At 52.6% G+C, this 25207-nt stretch overlaps 8 protein-coding genes across 8 annotated transcripts; 4 read left to right on the top strand and 4 right to left on the bottom strand.

Annotated features, from left to right (window-relative positions):
• Nucleotides 1-1270: 1270 nt before the first annotated feature.
• SAICODRAFT_20465 (Adaptor protein complex AP-3 delta subunit) lies at nt 1271-4489 on the top strand. Its single transcript, XM_019166265.1, has 5 exons — nt 1271-1334; nt 1393-1699; nt 1775-2170; nt 2235-2454; nt 2529-4489. Exons 1-5 carry the CDS (start codon nt 1321-1323, stop codon nt 4403-4405), a joined length of 2814 nt encoding a protein of 937 aa, XP_019022919.1. The 5' UTR covers nt 1271-1320; the 3' UTR covers nt 4406-4489.
• Nucleotides 4127-15540, bottom strand: SAICODRAFT_66767 (synaptojanin-2). The gene is made up of 3 exons (XM_019170263.1): nt 12427-15540; nt 4681-4716; nt 4127-4444 (listed from the first exon to the last, which is right to left on the bottom strand). The coding sequence occupies exons 1-3, from the start codon at nt 15452-15454 to the stop codon at nt 4263-4265; spliced, it is 3246 nt and encodes a 1081-aa protein (XP_019022918.1). The 5' UTR covers nt 15455-15540; the 3' UTR covers nt 4127-4262.
• A 162-nt stretch (nt 15541-15702) lies between these two features.
• SAICODRAFT_66766 (G-patch-domain-containing protein) lies at nt 15703-16827 on the bottom strand. The gene is made up of 2 exons (XM_019170262.1): nt 16775-16827; nt 15703-16719 (listed from the first exon to the last, which is right to left on the bottom strand). The coding sequence occupies exons 1-2, from the start codon at nt 16796-16798 to the stop codon at nt 15820-15822; spliced, it is 924 nt and encodes a 307-aa protein (XP_019022917.1). The 5' UTR covers nt 16799-16827; the 3' UTR covers nt 15703-15819.
• Nucleotides 16828-16967: 140 nt separating this feature from the next.
• On the top strand, nt 16968-17976 carry SAICODRAFT_8731 (uncharacterized protein; the record flags this gene model as incomplete). Its single annotated transcript, XM_019171488.1, has 4 exons — nt 16968-17192; nt 17245-17646; nt 17697-17773; nt 17823-17976. 4 exons carry the CDS (start codon nt 16968-16970, stop codon nt 17974-17976), a joined length of 858 nt encoding a protein of 285 aa, XP_019022916.1.
• A 452-nt stretch (nt 17977-18428) lies between these two features.
• Nucleotides 18429-19569, top strand: SAICODRAFT_36204 (tryptophan synthase beta subunit-like PLP-dependent enzyme; the record flags this gene model as incomplete). The annotated part of the gene is made up of 4 exons (XM_019168481.1): nt 18429-18527; nt 18576-18598; nt 18652-18720; nt 18780-19569. 4 exons carry the CDS (start codon nt 18429-18431, stop codon nt 19567-19569), a joined length of 981 nt encoding a protein of 326 aa, XP_019022915.1.
• Nucleotides 19570-20523: 954 nt separating this feature from the next.
• Nucleotides 20524-22013, top strand: SAICODRAFT_31137 (MoeA N-terminal region-like protein; the record flags this gene model as incomplete). Its single annotated transcript, XM_019167850.1, has 1 exon — nt 20524-22013. Exon 1 carries the CDS (start codon nt 20586-20588, stop codon nt 22008-22010), a length of 1425 nt encoding a protein of 474 aa, XP_019022914.1. The 5' UTR covers nt 20524-20585.
• A 138-nt stretch (nt 22014-22151) lies between these two features.
• On the bottom strand, nt 22152-23099 carry SAICODRAFT_36202 (Aldo/keto reductase; the record flags this gene model as incomplete). Its single annotated transcript, XM_019168480.1, has 1 exon — nt 22152-23099. The coding sequence occupies one exon, from the start codon at nt 23097-23099 to the stop codon at nt 22152-22154; it is 948 nt and encodes a 315-aa protein (XP_019022913.1).
• Nucleotides 23100-23293: 194 nt separating this feature from the next.
• Nucleotides 23294-24020, bottom strand: SAICODRAFT_20453 (uncharacterized protein). The gene is made up of 2 exons (XM_019166262.1): nt 23667-24020; nt 23294-23616 (listed from the first exon to the last, which is right to left on the bottom strand). Exon 1 carries the CDS (start codon nt 23941-23943, stop codon nt 23701-23703), a length of 243 nt encoding a protein of 80 aa, XP_019022912.1. The 5' UTR covers nt 23944-24020; the 3' UTR covers nt 23294-23616; nt 23667-23700.
• Nucleotides 24021-25207: the final 1187 nt, after the last annotated feature.

Genomic DNA, 25207 nt, shown 5'->3' with positions numbered 1-25207 from the left:
GTGTTCCATGGCCCTACACCCTGCGCTACGCCGTGTGCCGCAAACGGAAATGTACGGTACCCGCGCATGCATACACGTGCATGATGATGCTATTTATAGGCCTATGAACGCTACAAGAGGAAGGTTTGGCTGTTTGGAAGAGGGGAGGAAGACGGCGCGATCGGGAATGAGGTGACTCTATGTTGAGATCGTGGTTGTGACCGAAGGCGAGGGAGCTCGATTGTTGAAGAAATCACGTCACTTGATCCAACCCTCTTCGGGTCCGGATCGACTGACCTCCAGATCCAAGGTACGAGTCCTGTTTGCTCTATAGCTACACTCTTGGCGACAACGTTAACGGGTGTTGGCATGACGGAATCGTAACGGTCGTCCCTGTACTTGGAAATAACGTTTAATCTTGAGGTGCCGAAACCGAGGTTACGTGACCCTGTCACATGCATCGGTACCGCTGTATGTACATGGGCATCTTCAGAAATTCCGAGATGCCTAGGTTCATGGTACGACGATGGCTGAAACTTGACCGGTTACGTGACGTGTGCGCGTCTGAATGAGAGCGCGTGCGGGGCGGTACCGTGGGAGTATAGTAGGGCCCTGTGTCGGGAGTCCCCGCAAGTTAAGGTTTTGGGGTTGGGTAGCTACGTGTAGCTATAGGACGATGTAGAACTCTGAGAGTTTTCTTTTAAGCGAATGGTTCTAGGTGTTGAAGAGCATGTGAAACGTTGACCGGTCGTTGGTAATAACCCGGCACGATATGTCATGGATGTGAGTTATCGAGCTCATGATGGCGATAATACCTCAGACATATACCAAGTCGGACTAGAGGCCGTATCCAGGTTGGAATTAGATTTGAGGGAGATTGGTCACGCCAGCTGATGTTTGCAATTGTAAATGCGTATCGAAACCAGGGCCTTAACGGCACTTCATTTCCGCGATGAGCATGCCCAAGTACAGAACGGACATTTGCTCCCAAGGGTTCAACGATATATAATAGAGGCGCGTTGAAGCAAGAAAGTAACCCGCAACAGCGATATTCCCACGCCTAAACGCTGGCGCTCCGAGCACCCTCGAACATGCAACTTATCGGCCTCAAGAAGAAATTGGAAGTATTACAGGAAGAGCATCCTTTACCCCGAACATTGCAGCTCACTATTGAACATCTGCTTTTCGGTGAACGCGAACCGGTCTGCGCAATGACCACAGCACGCGTTGCCGATGCAGGGGCTGCATACCTATACCTGCCTCGACCCAAACTCACCGCCAAGTTCAACACCAAGTCCAATCCATTGCGCAATCGCTACACCTTGTAGTCGATCTGTCACAATGGTTTTCGAAAAGCAAGTCCCTCCCAAACTCTGCCCCCCAACAGCATCGCTAACCCCTCCCCCCTCCCAGATCCCTCTACGACCTCATTCGCGGCATCCGCTCCCACACCCCAAACCACCACCCCTACATCCTCCGCTCCCTCTCCGAAGCCCGCACAGAAACCCGCTCAACATCCCTTTCCACCAAAACCGAAGCAGTGTTGAAGTTGGTGTATCTGCAGATGTTGGGGTATGATGTCGGGTGGAGCTCGTTTGCGATTGTGGAGGTGATGAGTAGTACGAGGTATAAGGAGAAGAGGGTTGGGTATTTGGGTGCCGTGGAGGTTTTTAGGGAGGGGACGGATGTGTTGATGCTCACAACCAACCTCATCAAAAAAGTATTCCTACCTCACCCTTCTCCTTCACAACTTCTCCCCTTTACACGTGCACAGGACTGACTGCGACCACCACAGGACCTGAGCTCATCCAACCCAATGGAAGTCTCCCTAGCCATAAACGCACTCTCCCACCTCTCCTCCTCCTCCCTGTCAACCGACCTCTTCCCCGACCTCCTCTCCCTCCTCTCCCACTCCCGCCCTCAAATCCGAAAACGCGCTCTCCTAGCTCTCTACCGCCTCATCCTCTCCTCCTCCACCTCCTCATACCTCCGCACAGCATGGCCACGCATCAAAGAACGATTGGAGGATGAGGATGGGAGTGTGGTGGGCGCGGCTGTTCAGGTCGTTTGTGAGCTTGCGCAGAAGAGTGGGGAGGGCGGACGGAGGGAGTGGTTGGATTGTGCGCCGGTTATGTATGGGCTTTTGAGGGGGAGTGAGAATAATTGGATGTTGATTAAGATTGTCAAACTCGTACGTATCCCCCTCCTCCCGCTCTCCTTGTTAAGTGGAGTTACTAATTGGAGGTTGTGCATAGTTTGCGAGCCTGATGCCCCTCGAGCCCCGCCTCATCAAGAAACTCTACGGACCACTAACGACTTTGATCAAAACTACTCCGGCGATGAGTTTGTTGTATGAGTGTATACATACCGCGATTGTGGGGGGGATGCTGGATGCGAGGGATGAAGCGGCGGATGAGTTGGCGGAACTGTGTACCAGTAAACTCCGGACATTTTTCGAGGATGGTGATCAGAACTGTACGATTAACCCCCCTTCGCCCCCACTCCGTCTCCCCGCAAAGCCAGCTAACGAATGGTGTTGACACCCACAGTGAAGTACCTCGCGCTATATGCAATGTCAAAAATGACGACTCTATACCCAGCCCTCGTCGCAGAACACACAGACGTAATCCTTGGCTGCGTCGATGACAGCGACATCTCCATCCGTCTCCGCGCCCTCGAATTAGTCTCGGGGATGGCATCCCTCCGTACCCTCCCCGACATCGTCAAACGCCTCATGTTACAACTCCTCCCCACGTACTCCACTCCCCTACCAATGCATTATTGGGTAGAAGTTGTGGAGAGGGTACTGGAGATGTGTATGAGGAATGGGTATGAGAATGTAGGGAATTTCGAGTGGTATGTCGCCGTCTTGATTGATTTAGCGAAGATTGCAAAAGTCGACGTCGGGGGTTTGTTGGGTGCTGAGATGCGGAATGTGTGTGTTCGGGTTAGGAATGTGAGGGGCGTTGCGGTGGAGGGGATGTCTGCACTCGTCGCGGATCGTGGACAATATCGGGACGGAGACGGAGTCGGGCCGGAGGTGTTGGGTGCCGCGGCATGGGTGTGCGGTGAGTATTCCCCCTACCTCCTCGAACAAAACCGCGCACTCGATGTCTTGGACACCCTCCTCTCTCCCGCCCCACACGCACTCCCCGCACTGCAACAAGCAGTGTTCATCACCTCCATTCTCAAAATCTACACACGCTACGTCTCGACCCCACGCGAATGGAACCCAGCATGGAAGAGCGAGGTGGAGTTGTGGACTGCGAAGGTGTTGGGGGCGGTTGAGGGGTATGTGAGGAGTGGGGATGTTGAGGTCCAGGGGAGGAGTGTGGAGGGGTGTGCGTTGTTGAGGGTTGCGTTGGAGCATGTGCATAATGCGCCCGCTCGCAAATCTGGGTACGACAGTCTTGAGAGGGATGAGGGGACGGATGCGTTTGCGGCTGTTAGTGATGGTGAGAAGGAGGAGGGTGGGGGAGAGGGTCTGCCGAGGTTTGTGGGTGAGGTGTTGGTGGGGTTGTTTGGTGGGTATGAACTCAATCCCGTCGCGCAGACTGCACAGAGTCGCGTCCCCGTCCCGCAGGAGTTGGATTTGGATGGCTGGATTGGTGAGGCATGGTCCCTCGAACCCCCTGAACTGGTGCAAGACGATGATGACGAGGAGTCGTACTACGAAGACCCACGTTCCGCAGCCGTCGTCGTCGACAAGGGTTCACCCCACGAAGATGAAGGGATCACTAAAGAGGAACGGGAGCGGCGTGCGGCGGAGAGGAGGGAGAGGTTAAAGGATGATCCATTCTATATCCCGACTGCAGCTGCCGCGAATACGGGGTTGTTGAGTGATCAGGCGAGGGGGGAGTATTTTGATGTTGACTCGATTCCGATTGTGGAGTTGAGTTTGGAGGATGTGGAGCACGAGGGGAAGAAGGAGAAGAAGGTGAGGAGGAAGAAGAGGGGGCATCAGAGTCCGGAGCGGCAGGAGGTGCAGATGGTGGAGGAGGAAATGCCAGAGGGATACGAACCCGAACACGCATCCACACCCTCAACCTCCACTCGTTCTTCGCGCCCCACCACACAAGCCCAGAAAAGCCTGTTCGCATTCGACACCTCCCGTCTAAAATCCCTCGACTTTGCAAAAGAAGACGAAGAAGAAATCGAAGCAGAACGACTCCGTCTCGAACGCGAACGTGCGGAACGGAGACGGGTTGCGAAGGAGAGGGCGATGGCTGCGGCGGCGGCGGCGCAGCCGACTGTTGTGGCGGTTGTGCCGGATGTTGTTGAGGTTACGCGGAAGAAGGGGAAGAAGAAGGGGAAGACCGGAAAGGGGAAGGTGGGGGAGGGTGTGGAAGGTGGGGAGGGGGAGAAGAAGAAGAGCAGAAAGAAGAGGGTTGTGGTGGAGGAGGGAGGGGAGGAGGTTGAGGTGTAACGTGAGGAGTCTCGTTAGAGCAGCATAGGAATGCAAGTACTGGTATTTCAGACATCGTTTGATATATACGGTATAACTAACGCCCGATCCCATCAGTTGCCTGGGTATAGCTTGGCGTTCGCGGCATCCACCGCCTGTCTCGCCGCCTTCACATTCTGCAGCGCAGTGGGCATATCCGAGTGCAGGCAAATCGTAAAAGGCTTCTCCTTGAATCCCATATCCAAATCATCACCATCGATATCAATCGTCTTCCCAGTCTCCGCGCACATCGTAACCTTCTTCTTGATCCCCTCCGGCGTCGCAGGATGACTCTTCGCAACCGGAACCAAGTTATGCTGCTTATCCCAATCAATATCGACATAAAGCTCCTCGATAAACTCTACCCCAATCTCCGCACAAATCTCCGCCTGACGCTTCCCTTTCGCTCCCAACACCGGTACACCGAAAGTCTTGGCGGCTTTGAGTACAGCACGCATGATCCCCTCATCCCTCTGCATGTAGAAATACAATTCCCCGTGTGGTTTGATATGACTCAATCCCATCCCCTCCGCCTCCAGCATCGCCTTGAGCGCACCGACTTGGTAGAGGATCATGCAATACATGTCGTGTGGGTCGATCTCCATCTTGCGACGGCCGAAACCGAGGAGGTCTTGGAGGCCGGGGTGGGCGCCGCAGAGGACGGAGTGGGTTCGTGCGAGGCGGATTGTGCGGAGCATGATTGTGGGGTCGCCGGCGTGGAAGCCGCAGGCGATGTTTGCGCGGTCGATGAGGGGCATGAGATCTTCGTCTGGACCCTGTAGATAGCGTCGTTAGGATCAGAATGAGGAGGGGAAGGAAGGAGGGAGATCGAGGGAAAGCATACCATTTTCCAGCGGCCGAAGCCCTCGCCCATATCGCAATTGATCTCGATCTTTGGGAGTGTCATTGTTTCGGCGTCGAGTTGAGTTGTACAAACGAGGAGGATTGCCGGTTTATCATACGGGAGGTCCCCCAGGCACACCCGAGTCGAGTCTCCGCTTTCCGACGGGGAGGGAGGGGGGGGTGCTGCCCTGTGCCTGAAAGCGATTGTGGGGTCGAAGAAAAGTTGCGACGATACGGGACCACTACACCAAAAAAAACTTCCCCGACGAGTCCAAGTTCAACGGACCCTACCCTTCCCCTACGCTTCCCCTACGCTCTCACCTCCACCAACATGCCTCCCCACTCCTCCTCAGTACACAACAAGATCGCTCGCGAAAAACTCTACAAAGACGAGAAACGCCTAAAAGCAAAGACAAAGCTCGAACGCCGCAAAGAATTCGAACGCGATGAACGCGATGACCCAGAGAAGCGCGCAAAACGTTTGGCAGAGAACGTTCCACTGACAATCGAGTCAAAACGTGTCTTTGATGAGACGTTGATGCAGAAGGGTGATGAGGAGGATGAGGAGTTACTTGCCGACGCGGAGAACGACCCATTCGCCGAGTACTTTGCGAACAAGATCCCGCCCAAAATGTTAATCACAACATCCAAGAACCCAACCGTCGCGACCTACGATTTCGCAGGAGAGCTCATCGACGTGTTCCCAAACGCAGAATACGTCAAACGCGGTAACAAATTCGAACTGGACCAAATCTGCAAATTTGCTTCGAACCGTGGATATACCGACCTCCTCCTCGTCAACGAAGACCAGAAAAAGCCGAATGCGGTTACGTTGGTTCACCTCCCAGCTGGACCCACAATGCACTTCACCGTCTCCTCCATCGTCCTCACCCGAAAAATTCATAACCACGGACGCGCAACATCCCACTCCCCCGAACTAATCCTCAACAACTTCTCCACCTCCCTCGGCCGCACCCTCGGCCGACACCTCCAATCCCTCTTCCCCCCCGTTCCCCAACTCGAGGGCCGTCAAGTCGTCACCGTCCACAACCAACGCGATTTCTTGTTCTTTAGACGACATCGATACGTGTTTCGCGACGTGGAGAAGGTTAGGCTGCAGGAGCTCGGACCGAGGTTTACGTTGAAGTTGAGGAGGGTTACGAGGGGTGTTCCGGGGAGACGGACGAGGATTGAGGAGGTTGAGGAAGGGAAGGAGGTTGAGTGGGAGTGGAGAGCAGATGCGGATGTTGATAGGAGGAAGTTTGTGCTTTAAGGAGTTGTGTGTGACTTTGATGGAGTACACCGGTGTTGGACGATGTTATACCCGGCGTATATGCATATGAGAGGGAAGAAAGAAAAGAGTGTGGGAATAGGCAATGATTTCGACGAGCATAGATCAGCATATGATATCAATATCAGGGTACCCAATGCATACGATACATTGCTAAATGTACTGGAGAGAGGATCTTGGTGCACGGTCTAAACCTTATTTCTCGCCCTGCATGCTTGGACGTGACGTCCCCGCGTACGGTACCCAGCTGTGAGGGTGCTATGTAGGTCCCTAGCTACGTAAGATCCGCTTCGCACCGCAACCACCGACCACAATCCCCCTTTGTCCAGTATCACCATCTCTGTTCTATTCTGCTCGCTTCGTTCCTTATCACTATCTATTATATATCAATCTCTTCAAGGAGGGGCCTAGCCGCCTCGTCCTCGGGCGGCTGATGCGGTATTCGATCCGCGGTCAGGGTTTCCTTGGTCTGGCTTTTCTCTTCTCCTATTATGTACCAAGAACTTGCTTATGACTCATGAGTGTACGAGCGTATGCTGATCGTTCGCGTTTTATAGCATTTAACCCCCGTCTCGGCATTCGCAACCCCGCACAATTCCTCCATATCCTCCAACATCACCTTCGCAGCCTCCGTCCCAAACAGCACCCTAACCACACAAGAAACCATATCCCTCCCCCTCTCCTTCTTCAACGTCTTCTTCACCTACATCCTACCCTCTATTCCATTCATCCTCATCCTATTCTACCTCCTCCTCCGTTTCTTGATGGGGTTCGTACGGGGTCGGGAGATGCATGAGTCGTTGTTGCAGGTGAAGAGTGCGAAGTGGCAGGTGCTGGGTGCGCTGGCTGCGGCGTGGGCTGTGCTTGTTTGGATTGTGCTGCGGCATGATGGGTGAGGAGGGGAGGTGTGAGGTGGAGACGGCATGAATGCGAGAGGCAGGATGAGCCTCGTGATGGGTATGCATGGGACGGGGTATGTTACGGTTGGCTCCCTGGATACAAACGTTCCTTACCTTGAATGCGGCATAGTTACACGTCTTGATTCTCACGGGATGGACAATCAAATAGATTCCCGAGCTATCGAGGCTATGCATCCGTGGACCTCGTCCCAAGGAAGGGTAGTGAAGTGATGGTGCATCATTGGAACTGAGTTGAGAGCAGGTGAGTATAAGGTGGGAGACGTATGGGTTTGCTGCTCGTGCTTGGCCCAGCTTGACAGTCCTGGGTCAAGAGTGAGGGCTAGCCACACCACCAGCCACGGCAACCGCGCTAGGCTGCAGGCAATTATAACGTAATGAACGCTAACTGTGTCAAGGCAGCTCGAGTAGTAATTCGTAATCGCCTTGTCTAATTGGTATTGCAGAGAAACCCAAGTATCATGGTACCTGTGACGGCCATAGCCTGCGTGACATGGTGAGCGAGGAAGCGTGAGAAAGGGGGGCCGGATTATACAGCCAATACAATTGGAAATGCGAGAAGCATGAGGAACTTGACAACGGTTGAGGTCTTCATTCTCAGAGTCATTTTTGGACAGGAGAAACGAGCCACAGGGGATGACGAGCTTTGCTTTGCACCGTAGATGACATGGATAGATGACGAGGGTGATATGAAGGCCCAACATGTTTTACGAGACAGGAGCTGCAGCTACCCCTCCTGGTACCCGTTATCAGTCGTTAGGCAAATGCTACCGAATTCTGTAGAAGGTTACTGGCAACTGCCTTGGTGAGTGGCAGTATGTGCGGCGAGCCGTCGTCGAACTGCGCCCGCGATAAAGACGGGTCGTTCAAATCTCGGATAGATATGATCAAGGGTACATTCAACTCCAACTCAAAGAAAGCACAAAATCTAGCAAACACATACGCCGAAATGTCGCAAAGTCCCCGATAATTAGCACCGTGCAAAGTTCATCATTCCCTCCACAAACTTCCTACAATCTCCTGCAACTCCCCACATCTCACAACCCCCCCAACCTGAACACCTCCCCGACAACCTCCTCCAGAACCCCGGGTGCAGTGTTCTCCACATCACTCAAACACTGCCTCAACTTAATCAATGCCCTCCTCGCCGCCTCCGAGTTCGCTTTCGCATATACTTCGTTCAACGCCGGTAACAAGACTCCGTCGAGGGCGTTGACGCTCATACCGGAAGAGGTGCTAGTGGTGGAGATGGAGGAGCGGTCAACTGCATGGCCGTAGTGGGTAGAAAGATTGGAGGAAGTGGGGGCGTTGGCGAGACGGACGGTGCCGGAGTATGTCGTATTCGACTCCCGCGGCGTCTGATACGACCCCGACGACCGACTCTCCCCCGCCGAAGACGAAGAAAACTGTGACCCATAACTCACCTGCCGGGGCGTATTGACGTCATCAATCTGTAAACCCCCAAAGTCGAAATCATGCGTCTTCTCAGGATCCGCCAAATGAACCGGCGGCGCAACTCGGCGGATCGTCTCGAATTCATTACCAAACTCACTCCCACTCCCCTCATGTCCAGAATCCCTCGGGATGTCGCGGTCGGGATGGAACCCCGGACTCGACCTCAATGTACCACCAGGTCTGACAGTCCCGAAATCCCAAAGTGTGGACTTCATGGTATCGTTCCGACAATGCTCGTCTTCCGAGTCCTCACTGACATCCTCTTCCCCGCCCTCTGCAACCCAGCGTTGATATTTCAGGATCAATTCCGTCAAGTACGATGTTTTCTTAGCCATGCGGACAAAACGGTGTTTGAGTAGCTCCTTCGCCGACGGTCGCTGTTTAGGGTCCCGTTTAAGGCATTCACCAACAAAGTCCTTAAACGCGCGACTGAATTGTGGTCCTTCAAGCACAGGCGGGGGATTCTTCGGAATGATAAAGAGGACTTTCATAGGATGCAACTCCGCATTCGGCGGCTCCCCCTTTGCCAACTCGATCGCCGTAATCCCAAGAGACCATATATCCGCTTTGTGATCGTACCCGGACTGCTTAATCACCTCCGGCGCCATCCAAAACGGCGTACCCACAAACGTGTTTTTCTTGGTCATGGTGGCGGTAAGCTGACCCGAGACGCCAAAGTCTGCGAGTTTAACGTGCCCTTGTGAGGTGAGAAGGATGTTTGCGGCTTTGATATCGCGGTGGAGTTTGTTTTCTGCATGGAGGTAGACGAGACCGAGGAGTATTTCGCGGATGATGATGGCGATGTGTTCTTCGCTTGGTACGCCGGCTTTCATCAAATCGGAACAACTCCCACCCGAACAATATTCCATCACGATCCACAACTTAGTACCTTTGAGGTAGGAGCCATAGTATTTCGTCACCCACGGGCTATTCATCTGCGATAAGATTGAGATTTCGAGCATGATATCATCAACCTCATCCTCCGCGGTCTCCAAGTCGATAACCTTGATAGCGACAGGACGACGGGAGCGGTTATCGAAACTGTATGCAGGATATGTGAGCTTTCCCTACTGCGGACCGCTCGATACATACATACCCTTTGTAGACGTTTCCGAACGACCCACTCCCAATCTTCTCTTCACGCGTGTATATCTCCTCTGGGTCAACCGTACTCTGCATCCCACCACCAGAGCCACCACTACTCGTCGTACTGGTAGAGGGATACACAAGATGCCCGTTGGATTTGGTGCGGCCGTTACTCTGTGAGTTCAGGGGTCAGAATCGTACATACACTGACTCGTTCTGCAATGGCTCACCATGTCGATAAACTGCTCCCTTACAGCAGGGTAGAAGGAAGGACGAGAGGGTGTATGCTGGACCTCAGGTGGGCTCCAGGGTGGTGTAGAGAATGTGCGGATTCTTGGGTCAACGAAGAGAAGGTCCTTGGGTCATCTAGGGTGCACTGACCCTCCCAGGGCTGTATGCTCATTTGGCGGTGTACCCATGTCTTCCGTATTTACGGGGTACGCAGGGGAGCTTAACAACCATGCAGCCATAGCAACGTCAATGTTCCAGGAGCAGTGACGGGGTTAGGAAACGTGAAAATCAATGGTACGTCTGTACAATTCGTATGAACCAGCTGGAGGATGATCGAGGATGATGTGATAAAATGACATGCAGGTTAATATGATACACCGCTGCACCGCTAAATCTCGACGAATTCATGCAAATATGATGCTCCTCGTCCAATATATGACCAAGAAGATACCCTGCAACGACCAGCGTCCGGTTACCCGTTTTTCAGTCCATTTCCCATTTTTCTTCCTCTTCAAATCAAGTATCGTACATCACACACTTCAACGCAATCCAGGAGCTCCCTGCTGCATGTACGCAGCGCTATTCCTCATCGTCAGCGTTCGTTCCTCGTCATTCCGTCCTTGTGGACGCAAAATGTACTCACTTCTGCTCAGCAAATCTCTGTCCAACCCTCTCACTATGCTTCAAAAACTTATCCGCACACTTCTGCACACACCCACTCTCCTTCTCCGACAAACTCTTCGAGGTGAAATCATTGATACAGTCCGAGAAACAGCGCTGAACGAGGTTGGAGTAGAGGGACATGAAGTCCTTCATTTGTTTTGCTTCCATGAGGCGCTGGAAGTGCTGGGCTTCGGCTGGGTTCATTCCGTCCATGGTGGTTGATCTGGCAGGAAAATGGTAAGTACAACCGTTACGCTGCGACGATGAAGAACGGCGTTCGAAAACAACGGAACGTCATGAAGGGTAGGAAGGGAAACGCACGGCTAAATGCTTGGATCGTAGGTATTTCTGCGTACAGCTGCAGCACCGGTCGCTTGACGTACAGTGCGGGAATCGTCCGGTTTCAGGCACCACCCTGCAAGGCACGCCGTACATCTCCGTAACCCCCACACGTTAAGCTTGGCCCGTAGCAACGATGGCCGATACACAGATGGAGAACCTTCCAGAAGAACAACGTCAGAACGACGAGCCAAGGTACTGTTGATGTGTCTTAGCACACTGGTGTGTTTGCTGACCTCCTATCCGTACAGCGGCCCACAAGCCTTCCTCAACCGCGTCATCGGTCAACGCGTCCTCGTCAAGCTCAACAGCGGTGTCGATTACCAAGGTATTTACTCGACAATCTCACTATTTACTCTAAAGTGTATGCTGACGGTTTGGGTTGGTAGGCGTCTTGACCTGTTTGGATGGATACATGAACATTGCGTTGGAGCAGACTGAGGAGTACGTGAATGGTCAATTGAAGAACTCGTATGGTGACGCATTTATCCGAGGAAACAATGGTGCGATTTTCATAGCTGCCTAACGCTTGAAAGCGAAACGCTGACGAATATCGTACAGTTCTGTATCTTTCTGCGCTGCCGTCGGTATGAAGGAGGTAATGACGAGGCGAGATGAGTGCATCTTGAGATGGGCATGAGAAGCAATGCGCCAGTGCGAGAGAAGAGGCCGAATCTTGAACCCCACCACCGCAGCTCGAGACGGGTGACGTGAGGTCGGTGGATATCAAAACACTGTAGGGACGAGGCCACAAACCCGTGCAATATACCACCATACAAACGTTAAAAACAATACAAAATGGAACTGGATGCAACACCCAATCCTTCAGACATTCTCATTCATATGCGATATGCACTACTTGGTATCCTATTCGTATCATATCCCTGCGTTTCTTCATCACTTCGTAGGCTGCAACGGCGTCCACCCACTCATCTCCATCCCATTCCCAGTAGCTTGATCATTATCGTCCATCACGCCCGGATTCGGGTTTTTCCTTGGTGGTGGAGGTGGCGGCTTAACCTTCTCACTCATACTCTCCTTCCGCTGTAAACCCGACCCATTCACATCCCGTCTCGGCGGCAATTGCGGTGGAGCGACGGACTCCGTAGACATCGTGCTATCTCTTCTCGTCGGCAACGGCGGCGGTAACCTCCTTACACCCGCATCGACGGGCATACTCGCAGCCCTCGACAACCCCCCCGGCTTCGGCGGCGGCACAGGCCGTCGCGCTCCAATCGAAGCCGTCGAGGTCGCCGAAATCCCAGACGCTGCTGACCTTGTCGACGAGGCAGAGGGTGCTCGTTGGACCGGTCGATCGACTTTAACCCAATCCGGCTCCTCCGTAACCTGAAACGGATTCACGGGTCTCCTCGGATTCCTCGTCCACTCCTTCGCCCCCGAAGGTGGTTGTGGTGTGGGGACTTTAGCGGGCTGGTTATCCTCGAGCCACCACTTATGCTTTTCGCTGCTTGGTGGAGGGAGGATAGATGTGCGAGTATCGATGCGTTCGACGAGGTCTTCCATATCCATTTTGCTTGAGCCGGCGGCTGGTTCGCCGATTTGCTCCCGCCTCGAGTCGTAGATCTTGCGGTATAGTCTGTCCCGGACGGTCTCGTCCTCCTTAACAATCCCCATTTCAAGCACCCCATAAACAGGCCTATGATCCGAAAATCTCAGTGGGGCAGAGTCGTAAGCGAGTTGGCGCACATTCGTCCCGCGCCTCAAAATTCGATCCGTCCATGCCGGAATACGCTGTTTCTCGGAGGTGTCGTAGTGGTCTGTGCCGTTGTCAAATTTGTAGGTTGGGGGGAATGTGATTTGGTCTTCGGAGTAGTAGGAGAAAACGTTGCCGGCTACCATTTGGCGGTTGAGTTGGTCTTCGGAGTAGAGTTTGCCGTAATCACCGATGTCGATTAGGTGCCGTACCTCCTCCAGCGGTAAGGAGATTCGGTAGTTGAAGTCACCGAAGAAGATCACGGAGTCATGATCGTTGATCTTTCGCCCCCGCTGGAACTTCAAGCCATCGGCAATGGTGTGGTAATCACGATTTCTTTCATCGTAGTTGGCATGCCCCGCCGCCAGATGTGCCGTAACGAAACACAACCGGGTATTCTCGAAATCCATTCGAATGGCGACGGCGCCCTTATTCCCACTCATACCCTTCAACCCCGTCTTCTTAATCGCGCCCTCGACGTTCTTCAGCGAAGAGATAAGCGACGACTTGACGAAAATCATCAACGCCGCACCAACCAATTGTCCGCTCCTCAAAAACACATACTGCTCCCCGTCCTTGGCTTTATGATTCAGCGTCCTCTGCACCTCCGCTTCCCAAAACATCCTCTTGGCTGGATCCGTAGCCATGATTTGCTGAGGCGTCAGCTCCACGATCTCCTGGAAACCAATGACGTACATATCGTGTTTCACTTCACGGCCTTGAGGAAAGAGCCATGGTTCGAGTTTGTCGTTTGGCATTTTTCCGTTGAGGTTGTAGGTCCCGACGAAAACTTTGATTTCGCCGGTGGAGGTGTACTCGTCTTTTCGTTTTCGGAGTTCGTCGCGGACGTAGTCGTTGATTGGGTCATACAGTGGTACGGGTTGTTGATTTACCAGACGTCCGAGGAGCATGTCTATCGTGTTTTGCCGGTCCTTGTCCTGGAAGTTGTTGATGTACAACCGTGACACGGATTTCGTCGCATCCGACAAAGCACCCGCAAAGCTCATCTTTCCTTTCCTCGTAAAGCTCGACTTCAACGCTCCCGTACCAGCATAGATTTTACTCAACGCATCACCATTGTCTGCCCATAACCGTGAATGCCCAGACCATAGGAGGTTATTCGCCATATCATTCCTGTAGGAAAGGAATGACTCGAGCGCCATGCGGCAGATAATGGATTGAATCATGTTCGTTCGGTCGAGACAGTCGAGACAATTTGTTCTGAACACACCGTTTTGCTCGAGGATGGGCGAGCCATCTTTCTGGTCTTCGACGTAGAAGGCAAATGCATCCGCATCGGGTTTGAGAAGATGCCAGATTCGTTGCGCATTAGCAAAGTCGTTCTTGACCTCGTAATGGAAATCCCAATTCGTACTCCTGATCTGGCCATTCATCTCCCCACTTGCCGCCACCGCGAGTGCGTACCGCTCGCTTAGTTGCGGTTCATCACCCCTACTTCCAAGAAGGTTGACTATATGCACCGCACCGTACTTATCGATCAACGCCCCAAAATGCTTCTCAAACGCCGGTTGTGACGCCTCCTTCGACCGCGTAATCTGAATCTTCTGACCGAGGATTTGGGAGCCGATTTGTTCCCAAAAAGTTGGGATACTCCCTCGCACCTGAACGAATGAGAACACCCAGTCCGCTGTCTCGAGTACCGTTTCCGTCTCGACGAAGTTCGAGACATGCCCTTGATCATCGATACCACGCGAGTTGAACCGTGTTCCGGCACGTTCACATGATAATCTAGAGATCAAAGTGAGATTGCCAGGTCGAATTCCGACTTGTACAGGAACACTCTCCACGAAACCTCGAATCGCCGTCGTCAAAAACGCACACCGATCCAGCCTTCTCTTTTCCGACGAATTTAAGTTCGCCCTGAACTTGAGTAACTCCCCAATCATGTACTTATTCCACATAAACTGATCATCAAACGCCTCCGGCTCGAACCCCGACCCCGAGGTCTTTGCCGAGGTGGAGAACAGCTCACTCCGACTCTGTAACCGATTCGTCAAATCACAGTCCGTCGAGAAATAGAACGTCCCACCACTCAACACATGCTTCAGCTTCCCACAAGGATGCTCGATATCAGGCGTATGTGCCGTCGTCTCCAACCCCTCCAACTCACTCTCGACCCTCATCCCATTGATATCAACCAACCGCGTATCCCAATCCGCGCGGTTGATACAGTGGAACTCGACTGCATGGACCCGGCGGACTGTTTCGTTTTTCTTAACTTCGGCGACTTGCGAGCTTCCGGTGATTACGCAAATGAAGACGTCTCCCTCCACCGTGATCAAGCCCAGACAGCCATACACCGGTAACGAGGTTAGAGGCCGAAATTCTGAGAGGTCACGGTCGCCGAACCCGACGATACATCGCGTGCTGGAGGAGCTTGACCCAGTATTTGGTGCGGCGCGGAAGACGAGGGAGGTTGTGCCGTCGGTTAATGCGATTGAGCGGGGTGAGTCCCGGATTTTCAATTGCATTGTAGTCCGGATTGGTCCTTGCCAGAGCTGTTTGAACTGTATTCGGCCTTTGTTTGTGTTGATCCGTGCGCTGTGGCGATAGGCTTGAGCGTCGACGTCGATGCCGGTTGTCGAGCTGCCGACGTACGTGCTGCACGTATGACGCTCGCGGCGGCGTACCAACGCAACTGACAGGGTCTTCGAATGAAGTGAAGGAACCATTATGGCTTTGATAGATATAATCTTTGGTTCTAATGATAACCGAAAAACACACGCTGTCCCAGAACGCCAGATGCAAAGGATACAAACCTCACTCTTCAATCTCAATCCGGATCCTCGTCCAGATCTTCCATGATTCCCTCTCATCCACGTTGACGAAAAGGTTTCTATGCCTTGATCCCCAAGATCTCAGCCATCCTGTCCGCATCCCCAAACGCCGCCTTCTTCTGCCTCATAAACTTGGCCCGATGCGCCAACCTGTGTCCCTTCGGTGCCGTAACCACCGTCTCGACCTTGACCGACAGTGTCTTCCCTTCCTTTTTTGCCTTCTTTGCGGCCTTTTTGAGGGCTTTCGCTTCCTTTTTGGCGACCTTTTCGGCTTTGCGGACGGCTTTGGCGGCTTTCTTAACGGCTTTTTCGGGGTCTTCAGGTTTCTTTGACTTTTTGGATTTCTTTGACTTCTTTGCTGGCTCCTCTTCTTCTTCCGATGATGATGATGAGGATGCAGATGAAACACTGGCAGATCGCTTTCGCTTCTTCGGCGCTGGTTCTGGGGTGTCGGCCTTCTCCTCCTCTTCCTCCTCTTCTGATTCGCTTCCCGACGATGATGCCCCAGCCTCGGCCTCCTCTGCCGTCGTAGCCAACCCCCTCTTCGCAAAATTCTCCTTACTCATCTCAGTTGTATAAGTCTCCCCCTTAACGAACCTCATGCCACTCCCCAAGTAATTCTTCAACCCACCACCTCCGAGCACATATACCTCCCCAACCTTCAAATCGCCCATCTTCTTCTTGTGCTTTTCCTTCTCCTGTACGTCCACGCCGTTCAAGCGCTTGAACATATCGTTGAAGGCTGAGAGACCTGTCCAGTCGTTGACAGCGCCCTGTTTTGCGCCGAGACCGAGGGTGTTGTCCTTTGCGGTGACTTTAATGTTGATGGAGCGTCCGTGTCTGTTCTTGCCGAGACCATCACCAGAGTTCCAACCCATATTCGACATGAGTTTGAAGCCGAATTTGTTTGTGTCGTTACCCCATCGAGTGTTTCTCGGGTCTTCGCCGATGCGTTGTTTCTGCGGCCAATCCTGTCAGCACCATCGCCAATCAAGCCAATCACATCGAGCATACGTTTCGAGGTCCTGCCAATCCCATTGTAGCTGTAGATGAATGTTTTCTTTACACGACGTCCTTATCGTGCCGAACTCGAAAAAATCGGTTATCGCACCAGCCACACCTACCTGCGCCCCGCGCTGCGTACGCCGCCGTCGGAACAGCTGCAGCTGTGCGACTGGAAACCTTGATCCGCCTCGATTTGATCCAAATGCCTGCAGAAGTCCAACAACCTCAATGGCAAATCTGGTCTGTGCCAAAGCCAATGGCACAGCTTTTTGACAAGTTTCCACTGGTGGAACACCCAGCAGCATTGCTTCCTGCGACTCCGAATACTCCAAAGCATGCTGATCAGCCTACCCTTTACATCTACTCTACTGCAATAGATTCGTCCGCACATTCGCCAAGCTTTGATGCGGAGTGTCTAAAGTGGCAGGTATGTAGCATCATGTTTGGTTAGTACCACATCACTGACGGACATACGACAGACTGCTCTCTTACTTGCCGGATTACCTTTCAACGCAGTCTCATCCAACCGCCATGCCTCTCCCACCTTTACCCTGCCATTCTTGAACGAGCCACTCTCTGGGCCGCTGGTATATTCGTCAGGTATTCTTAAGTGGATCCAGGAAAACCCATCTGCGAACTTGGCAGCGTACTTGGATGAGAAGACACAAGCCGATGCTACAGCATTCACCTCACTGATCGAGTCAAAGATTCACAATGCATGGATCTACACTTGTTTCCTTGAACCGAAGAACTACCAAGCAGTAGCTCTGCCGTGGTATACTAAGGCCACGGCATGGCCTGTGAATCTGTGGATCGGCAGGCAGATCCGAGAAGAAAAGCGCGCGGAGATCGAGGCGAAGCGGACAGTGAATGGTGAAGAGGTAAGCACATGAAGATGTTGACGAGTCCACGCTGACATGTTCACTGTCAGATCTACGCTGATGCTGCAGCTGCATTCGCTGCTATCGCCGCAGCACTGGGTGACGATGAATGGTTCTTCGCATCTCGGTAAGATAACCTTTAGTGTACCAGTTGGGTGTGCTCACACGTACTGTAGGGAACCCACGCTTCTCGACGCAACACTGTTCACATACACTCACCTTATCTTGTCTTCACCTCTAGTACAAGATGGAATCCGCCAGATTGTCCGGACGCATGGCAACCTCGTTCAACATGCGAAGAGAGTGTACGATAGATGCTACAGAAAGTAATGAGCATGAAGATACAGGAGACATGAAGACACAAATGAAGCATACGTGGTTGGAATGAGTCCTTCGTCCAGATGGCTGCAATCGCAGAATACCAATCTTGATGCATTGGAATTGTGTACTCGTGTGAACTCAAGCCCAACCATTTCGTGTAGCGTATAACGTTTACCTAGCTGACTGACATAGCCATAACCCATGGCCATGGGTGACTGTACGAGTATCAAGGCGTCCATCTTGTCCGAATACCTCGCAGTCTCTACCTCGCCGTGGCCTCGATACTGTATGTCACCAGCCACGACTGCGCCTCGCACTGACGGCAGGTTCGCCGGCACTGGCGCAGGACAGTCATGTCCGGTTGTCGGCTATTTCGACATTGGGGTATTGCGCGATGAACTCCATTGATAGCAGTCAAGGACTCAAGGCCCGTCTTCGGTCACGACTAGAATTGAGGTATCATGCAACCGCTTTACGTCCAAACGCCATTGGTTGAGTCCACGGTTATCGCAAAGGCCGCTGGCAATGACCGCGTTTATCTCAAGTTAGAGAATCTTCAGGTATGTTCTGTCAATATCTCTTTGGCATCTTTGTTGACATTTTTGTAGCCCAGTGGATCGTTTAAATCTCGGTCAGTGTCCATAATCGAGGATGGTTGGTCCTGTGATACTAACATCTCTACAGCGGAATCGGCAATCTCTGCCAGAAAGCCTACGCGAAACTCCCACCAGGTTCGACCCTCCACATCTATAGGTACCCCTCCAACCCGCTATGCAATCTCCTCGAACCATAGTCTGAACTTCTTGTAATAGCTCCAGCGGCGGCAACGCAGGCCTGGCCGCAGCGTCAGCCGCCAGCTCTCTCTCCTGCCCTGCAACCATCGTCGTGCCAACAACCACCTCGGCCGTTACGATCTCCCGTATCCAAGACGCCGGCGCAAGCGTTGTTGTGCATGGCTCTGTCTGGGACGAAGCTGATCTGTTTGTGCGGGAGATGGTGGAGAGGGATTCGACGGGTGTTTATTGCCCTCCGTTTGATCACGAAGATATTGTCGATGGGAATGCTTCGATGGTGCGCGAGTTGAAGCTACAGCTGGATAAGAAGCCGGGTGCAATCGTCTGCGCGGTCGGCGGAGGCGGTTTACTAGCCGGTATTTTACATGGGTTGCGGGAGGTGGGATGGGATGATGTTCCTGTTGTGGCGGTCGAAACCGTAGGCGCCGCATCCTTTCATGCTTCTATGACCGCTGGGAGTTTGACGACCATACCCGCCATCACCTCCATCGCAACCTCCCTCGGCGCCAGACGCGTTTCTCAAACATGCTTTGATCTCGCCACCACCCACCCCGGAGCCGTACACAGCGTCACAGTCTCAGACGCAGAAGCGGTGGATGGGTGTGTTCGATTTGCGGACGATCATCGCATTTTGGTTGAGCCAGCGTGTGGGACTGTGTTAAGTTTGGCGTATCATGGGAAGTTGAGGGAGGTTGTTGGCGATGAGGGGAGTGTGGTGTTGGTTGTTTGTGGAGGGAGCAATGTTTCGGTGGAGATGTTGGCCAGGTATCAGGAGCAGTTCGTTGCAGCAGCAGAGCTTAAGAACTGAGCAGAGCCGGAGTGGGTCACCACACCACTGCATGTGTTTATCGCCGTTCGATGTCTTCTCGGCATGGATACAGTTTACGGCAGAACCAACATCGAGAAAGAATACACGAAATATCATAATCCATATCCTACAAGCCATCCTTGCGATACACGACGAAAGCAGGAAAACGAAAAAGAGAAAGACCTGCGTTCCCCACACGTACAGCAAATATCTCCTCTCAAGCGACTCCCATTGCCTGCTTCATATCATCACCATCTCCAGGCGGCTCGGTCTCGGTAATAACCCAATCTTAGTGGGCGGTTTACGGGCCGCTTTGTTGCAGATAGTCTAACCTTATTCTGGGAGATGAAAGACCGCATGGAGAAGCTATTTGTCGCTGGAAGTTTGCAGACGAAACTGTTCTCAAACTCACGGGATCTTACAGGGTATGAAAACCTTAATTGCTCATTTACCGGCCCGTAACACATATGTCCTGCCCCATTTCCAAACGGCCGCCGTTCCGGAACGGCTCTGTTCCCGTTTGAGGCAGAACACATGCTGTTGATTGCCTCTCATACGTGAGAAAATGCAACCGAAATTCCGCGGTCGCAACCGCGCATGATAATCTTCCGCACAGATCGCTCATCAAATGGAATAAAGGAAGTTGCTATTCATGCTCGATTAACTTAAAACTTCAATCTTGAATCGGTACACCCTTGAACCACAAACATAACCTGTTTCCGGCGCCCCTGACCAACATTCGTGGGAGAAACTGGTACCTCGGACACTATGGGTTCAACCTTGAGATTATCAACAACTAAAGCGGACAGCGGCGGGTTCGGCTAGATTGGAAACATCGAAGACTTCTTCGAGTAAAATACGGATGATGACGTCATGGTCGGTTACAATAACCCGCAGCGGAGACGAGCGCATCTCACCAGCCACACGGGAAGCCACGCTTGATACCGAAGTACACCTCCATCGGGGATGTAATCCCAAGCTCAATTCATACACTGGCAATGCACTCTCACGATAATATGATCAGCTACAACGTCGCAGTGGACAAGATCACTGCCTTCGCCGAAGAAGTCGTCAGCACCAGTCTTGCAATCGAGGAACTCCCGCTACTCAAGGCGCTGGATCGGGTTGCGGCGAAGGATGTGCGCGGCCCAGAGGGACCGGAGGGGACGTTACCGAGATGGGACAATTCTGCTATGGATGGGATTTGTGTGAACGCAAGACACATTGCTTCGGCTCAAGCGAAGCTGGCAGCAGCTGCTGGGGAGGACGGAGAATCGGAGGTGAAGATCCGAAGTTTGGGAAGGGTCGTCGCGGGTGACGCTCCACCAACATTTACTCCAAACATGTGGGATTACGAAGATGGCGACATCGTGTGCTATGAGATCATGACCGGCGCACCAGTTCCGAAGGGCAACTTCTTTGACTCAGTCATCAAAATCGAAGACCTCGGTCGTACGCGTCTTGTGCGCCAGATCGAAGAAGACGTTGAACCCGAGCAGTCCATCTTCACACTTCCTTTCACCACGCACATCCTTCAGGGCCAACATATCCGACGCGCAGGTGAAGATATACCCGCTGGGTACCTCTTGCTCTCAAAGGGAACGCTGATAACACCGGGTCATATCGCGCTGCTGGCGAGTTTTGGGATTCTCCGCGTCAGTGTCCCCAGAAGACCGCGTATAGCAATCATCACAACCGGGAAAGAATTAACATCCACTACCTCCGCCACTCCCACTACCTCTTCCCTCGCCGCAGGCCGAATCTTCGATACAAACGGCCCTTACCTCTTCTCAACTCTGCTCTCCACCCATCTTCTCTCCGCTTCTGACATCACCCTTCTCCCGTCACGAAACGACTCCCCCGAGCACTTCGAGGAACTCGTCCTCACACACGTACTCGGCTCTGAAACAAAGTACGACGTAGTGATAAGTACTGGGGCTGTGAGTATGGGCGTACATGATTTCGTACCGGCGGCGGTGAGGAGGTTGGGGTTTGATGTTGGGTTTCATCATTTGGGCATCAAGCCTGGGCACCCGGCGTTGTTTGCTACCTTGCCGAAAGGGGAGCGACAAGGAGGGGTTGCGTTCTTTGCGTTACCGGGAAATCCGGGGGCGGTGGGTGCTACGGAAAGGTTTCTTGTTCGACCGTATCTGCGGACACTACTTGGCCTACCACGAGAAGGGCCTACATTTGCCACCCTGCTGCAGCCTTCTCATATCTGCAAAAAGGTGGGCACACGAAATTGGCTCAAAGCACGATTCGTGCGCTCTACTTCGAATGATGAGGGCTTGGGCGTAGAGGTATTAGATAAGATGCAGGGAAGTGGAATGATGAGAGGTTTAGCTGAAGGAGACTGTTACGTAGAGCTTCTAGAGGGGGCGGAGAGCGTCCAGTCGGGGCAGAGGGTCAGGTGTTGGCGGTTTGGGGGAGAGGGGGTGTAGTTTATGGACACTGCGCGGGCCTGACTAGACAAAAAACAGGGGGATCAAGCTAGGCGAGGTGGCCGTGCCTGAGATGCTGGAAACCGAGGTAGGTGACATACATAACTTATATCCAACATCCAACATCCCAACTCTCTTCATCTAATACTTATCCCAATCCTCAAATCCCAAGTTCAAACACTGGCTGCCCCAATCCGGCTTAACATACCTCTTCGCCCTCTCCTTGCACAACCCATTCAAAGTCTTCATATCCTCCTCATCCAGGCTCACATCCTCGAAGTTCGACTTAATCCTACCCTCCGTCACGGACTTGGGCAACACACTCACCCCACGATGGACCTGGTACGCAATGCAAACGTTTCCGGGGCCCGTGTTGTGCTTTTCGGCGATGCGCTTAATATCGGCGTCGGAGAGGAGGGGGGAGCCGGTGCTGCCGAGGGGGGAGTAGGCTGTGCAGATAATTCCGTTGGAGTGGCAGAACTCAACCAAATCGTGTTGGGGGAGGTAAGGGTGGAGCTCGATTTGGTTGGCAGCGGGGACGACCTTGGCTTCCTTGAGAAGAGCTTTCATCCACGGCACCGAGACGTTCGAAACACCAATCGCCTTGACCTTGCCCGTATCCAACAACTTCTCCATACGCTTCCACGTCGCAATGAAGGGCAACTCCTTCCCCTCCTCGTAGACGCCGACAATATCACGGCTTCCATCCTCATTTCTCGGGAACTTGTGGTCGTTACCATTGGGGTTCATGGGAAGAGGCCAATGCATCAAATACAAATCAACGTACTCCAATCCCAAATTGTGCAAACTCTCATCCAAGGCCTTTTCGGGGTCATCATGTTTCGTGCACCAAAGTTTCGTGGTGACGAACACGTCTTCACGGGGGACTCCAGATTCTTTGAGACCCTGTCCGACTTCGGGTTCGTTACCGTAGATCCACGCACCGTCGATGTGCCTGTAACCAGCTTGGAGGGCGGTTTTGACGGCGGAGGCGGCTTCACCGGGTTGGGAGGCTTGCCAGGTGCCAAGGCCGACGGCGGGGATGGAGGCGCCGGTGTTCAACTTGAAAGTTTGGGTGTAGGGGGCCATTGTGGTTATGTTGGTAATCACTACTGTGAATGATTGTGTTGGAGATCAATTGGGGGCGTGTGGGGTTCTTCTGGTGGAGGGGTTGATTTAGCCGGCAGGAAGCGCTGCCGGCGTCGCGAGGGCCGCAGCGTCATGACGCACATGCACCGCTGTGGTTGTAAGAAGTGATTGTGTTTGGATGTAGAACCAAAGCTGCCAAAACATCCCCTTTATATAGTTAGATTTCTGGACCGGTTTTCCAGAAACCCGTCCACAACGAAGCCGGTCCACAAAGAAGCCGTAGTGTGACTCGACACACTACAGTGGTTATGAGGGCACGTGATATGGTTATGTAGGGTTCTAAGTCATTCTCCCTAAATCTATAGATCCTGCCGTTGTATTTGCTGTCCAGCAGCGATATCGTAGTTGCAGCTGGCGTCCGTGGCCAGATCGGACATATCATTTGTCGAGTGTCCCAAGAGCCGCTCCTGTCGATGGCTTGCGAGTTGCTTAAGTGTGGTGATCTCCATCACGCCGCCTGTACAAGCTCGTCAGTACGAGTCATCGCTATTTCCGGCGTGCCCGTACCTCTTCTGTCATCTGATTTCATCCCAAACTTCCTTCACTTCTTCTTCCCATCCACCTTCCCAGCCTCCTCCCTCCCTGCCCCATTCCCATTTTGTGCCACATCTCCATCAGATGGCAGTGAACCCTTTGCCTCCAAACTCCTCAACAACTCATCCAGCTTCCCGTGTATCGCATCCAGTTTCCCTTCGATGTCTGTTGCCGCTGTCTCCGCTTCGTTGAGGGATTGAAGGGCGGAGAGCAGGTCTTGTTGTTCTTTGGTCTGTATGGGTGCCGGCATTCTATCCTTTAAGCTTCTTGAGAGTGTAGAAGATGTGTGAGGTGTTTGGGGAGCCCGAGGAAACGGAAGATGTGGGGGTGATGTTGGGGTGCGTCGAATTGCATGAGGTGGGCAACGTCGGTGTTTCCAATTCGTGGGATGCGGTTTGTGAGGGTTGCACAGCCTCTTGGTTGGTTGTTCTTATCTGTTCACGGGTCTTTTGGCTTCAATATATACACGAACTGGTACCTCCGTTCTTACGTTCGCTCATCTCCTTTCACCTCCTTACAGAACGAAACATCATGTCTACGCCGTCAGCGAAGGAAAGTCCTATCACCGTGGCCATTGGTTTTGGCACAACTTTCTCGGATATTGCATTCTCCTGGAAGGGCGATCCCAATAACGAATTTACACAATCAATGACTGGCAGGGGCAGAGTACGACTGGGGAAAAGGTACCATCCGACAATGCACTTTGTGTATATGCAGGACTATCTAAAGATTTTCCGCTGCAGGTGCTCTCCGTTATTTATTACGATAGATAGGGGAATTACGTTGGGTGGGGCAATGACAACAAGAATGCGATGGATTACCTTAAGCGCCCCACAAGTTTGAAAAAGGGATACGTGAAGGTTGAGTGGTGAGCAAGGTCTCCTACGGTTATGAAGTATTGTTTAATATTCGTGTCACCTTGGATGGGAATGATTTGGTGGCCGATCTGATCTTCAAAAGCAAGACGTATGGCCGTCAGCAAATCAGGTTCAACGGGACTACGATGAAAAGAAAAGCGGATACATAATGCCTGTGAACGGTGCAGGCTGGGTGAGAGGGCACTTCGATTGGAAACTAAAGGTGTGCAGAATATTCGGGTGTAAGATATGTATGAAGCGCAAGATGATCATGTATAGCTTAGCTACATGCAAATGTCCTAGGTTGAGAAAAAAGCCTAATCAGAACTGACGAAATGTTATTGGAGAAAGAGTTCAATCAGGACTTCAATCTTTACTTATGATAACGACACACCCATTGAATCTGACCTATCCAATTCCACCTGTTTGGTGTTTGCTCGTGGAGCTCGCATCGATCAGGAGCTCATCTAGAGTGAAGGTCGACATAGATGAGAGGAGGAAGGGGAAAGCCCAGGTAGGAAGTGTCATGCCTCATTGTCACAGAGACCGGGTGCTTCATGTCTCGTACGCGTACCTAATGTGTCGATTCAAAACTCGTGGGAATTGTAAGTGATAAGTGAGGCCACCACGACCAGGCCCGGCAGCTGTTTAGGATCA

Source organism: Saitoella complicata, assembly GCF_001661265.1.
Source record: "Saitoella complicata NRRL Y-17804 unplaced genomic scaffold SAICOscaffold_18, whole genome shotgun sequence".
Classification (NCBI taxonomy): Eukaryota; Fungi; Ascomycota; class Saitoellomycetes; order Saitoellales; family Saitoellaceae; genus Saitoella; species Saitoella complicata.
This window is presented reverse-complemented; position numbering and strand designations above follow the sequence as displayed.

Excerpts from the sequence above, each read along its gene's own strand:
- SAICODRAFT_66766 (XM_019170262.1), bottom strand. The coding sequence starts at position 16,798 with ATGGGATTGGCAGGACCTCGAAAC. Across the intron at positions 16,720-16,774 it reads GATTGGCAGGACCTCGAAAC|AAACAACGCATCGGCGAAGA; the intron begins GTATGCTCGATG and ends GATTGGCCGCAG.
- SAICODRAFT_20453 (XM_019166262.1), bottom strand. The coding sequence starts at position 23,943 with ATGCCGGCACCCATACAGACCAAAGAACAACAAGACCTGCTCTCCGCC.
- SAICODRAFT_66767 (XM_019170263.1), bottom strand. The coding sequence starts at position 15,454 with ATGCAATTGAAAATCCGGGACTCACCCCGCTCAATCGCATTAACCGAC. Across the intron at positions 4,717-12,426 it reads GGGGTTGTCGAGGGCTGCGA|AGTCATCCTGCGACGCCGGA; the intron begins GTATGCCCGTCG and ends CCGGTTGCGAAG. Across the intron at positions 4,445-4,680 it reads CGGAGGGGATCAAGAAGAAG|TACTTGCATTCCTATGCTGC; the intron begins GTTACGATGTGC and ends CTGAAATACCAG.
- SAICODRAFT_20465 (XM_019166265.1), top strand. Across the intron at positions 2,171-2,234 it reads TGATTAAGATTGTCAAACTC|TTTGCGAGCCTGATGCCCCT; the intron begins GTACGTATCCCC and ends GGTTGTGCATAG. Across the intron at positions 2,455-2,528 it reads CGAGGATGGTGATCAGAACT|TGAAGTACCTCGCGCTATAT; the intron begins GTACGATTAACC and ends TGACACCCACAG.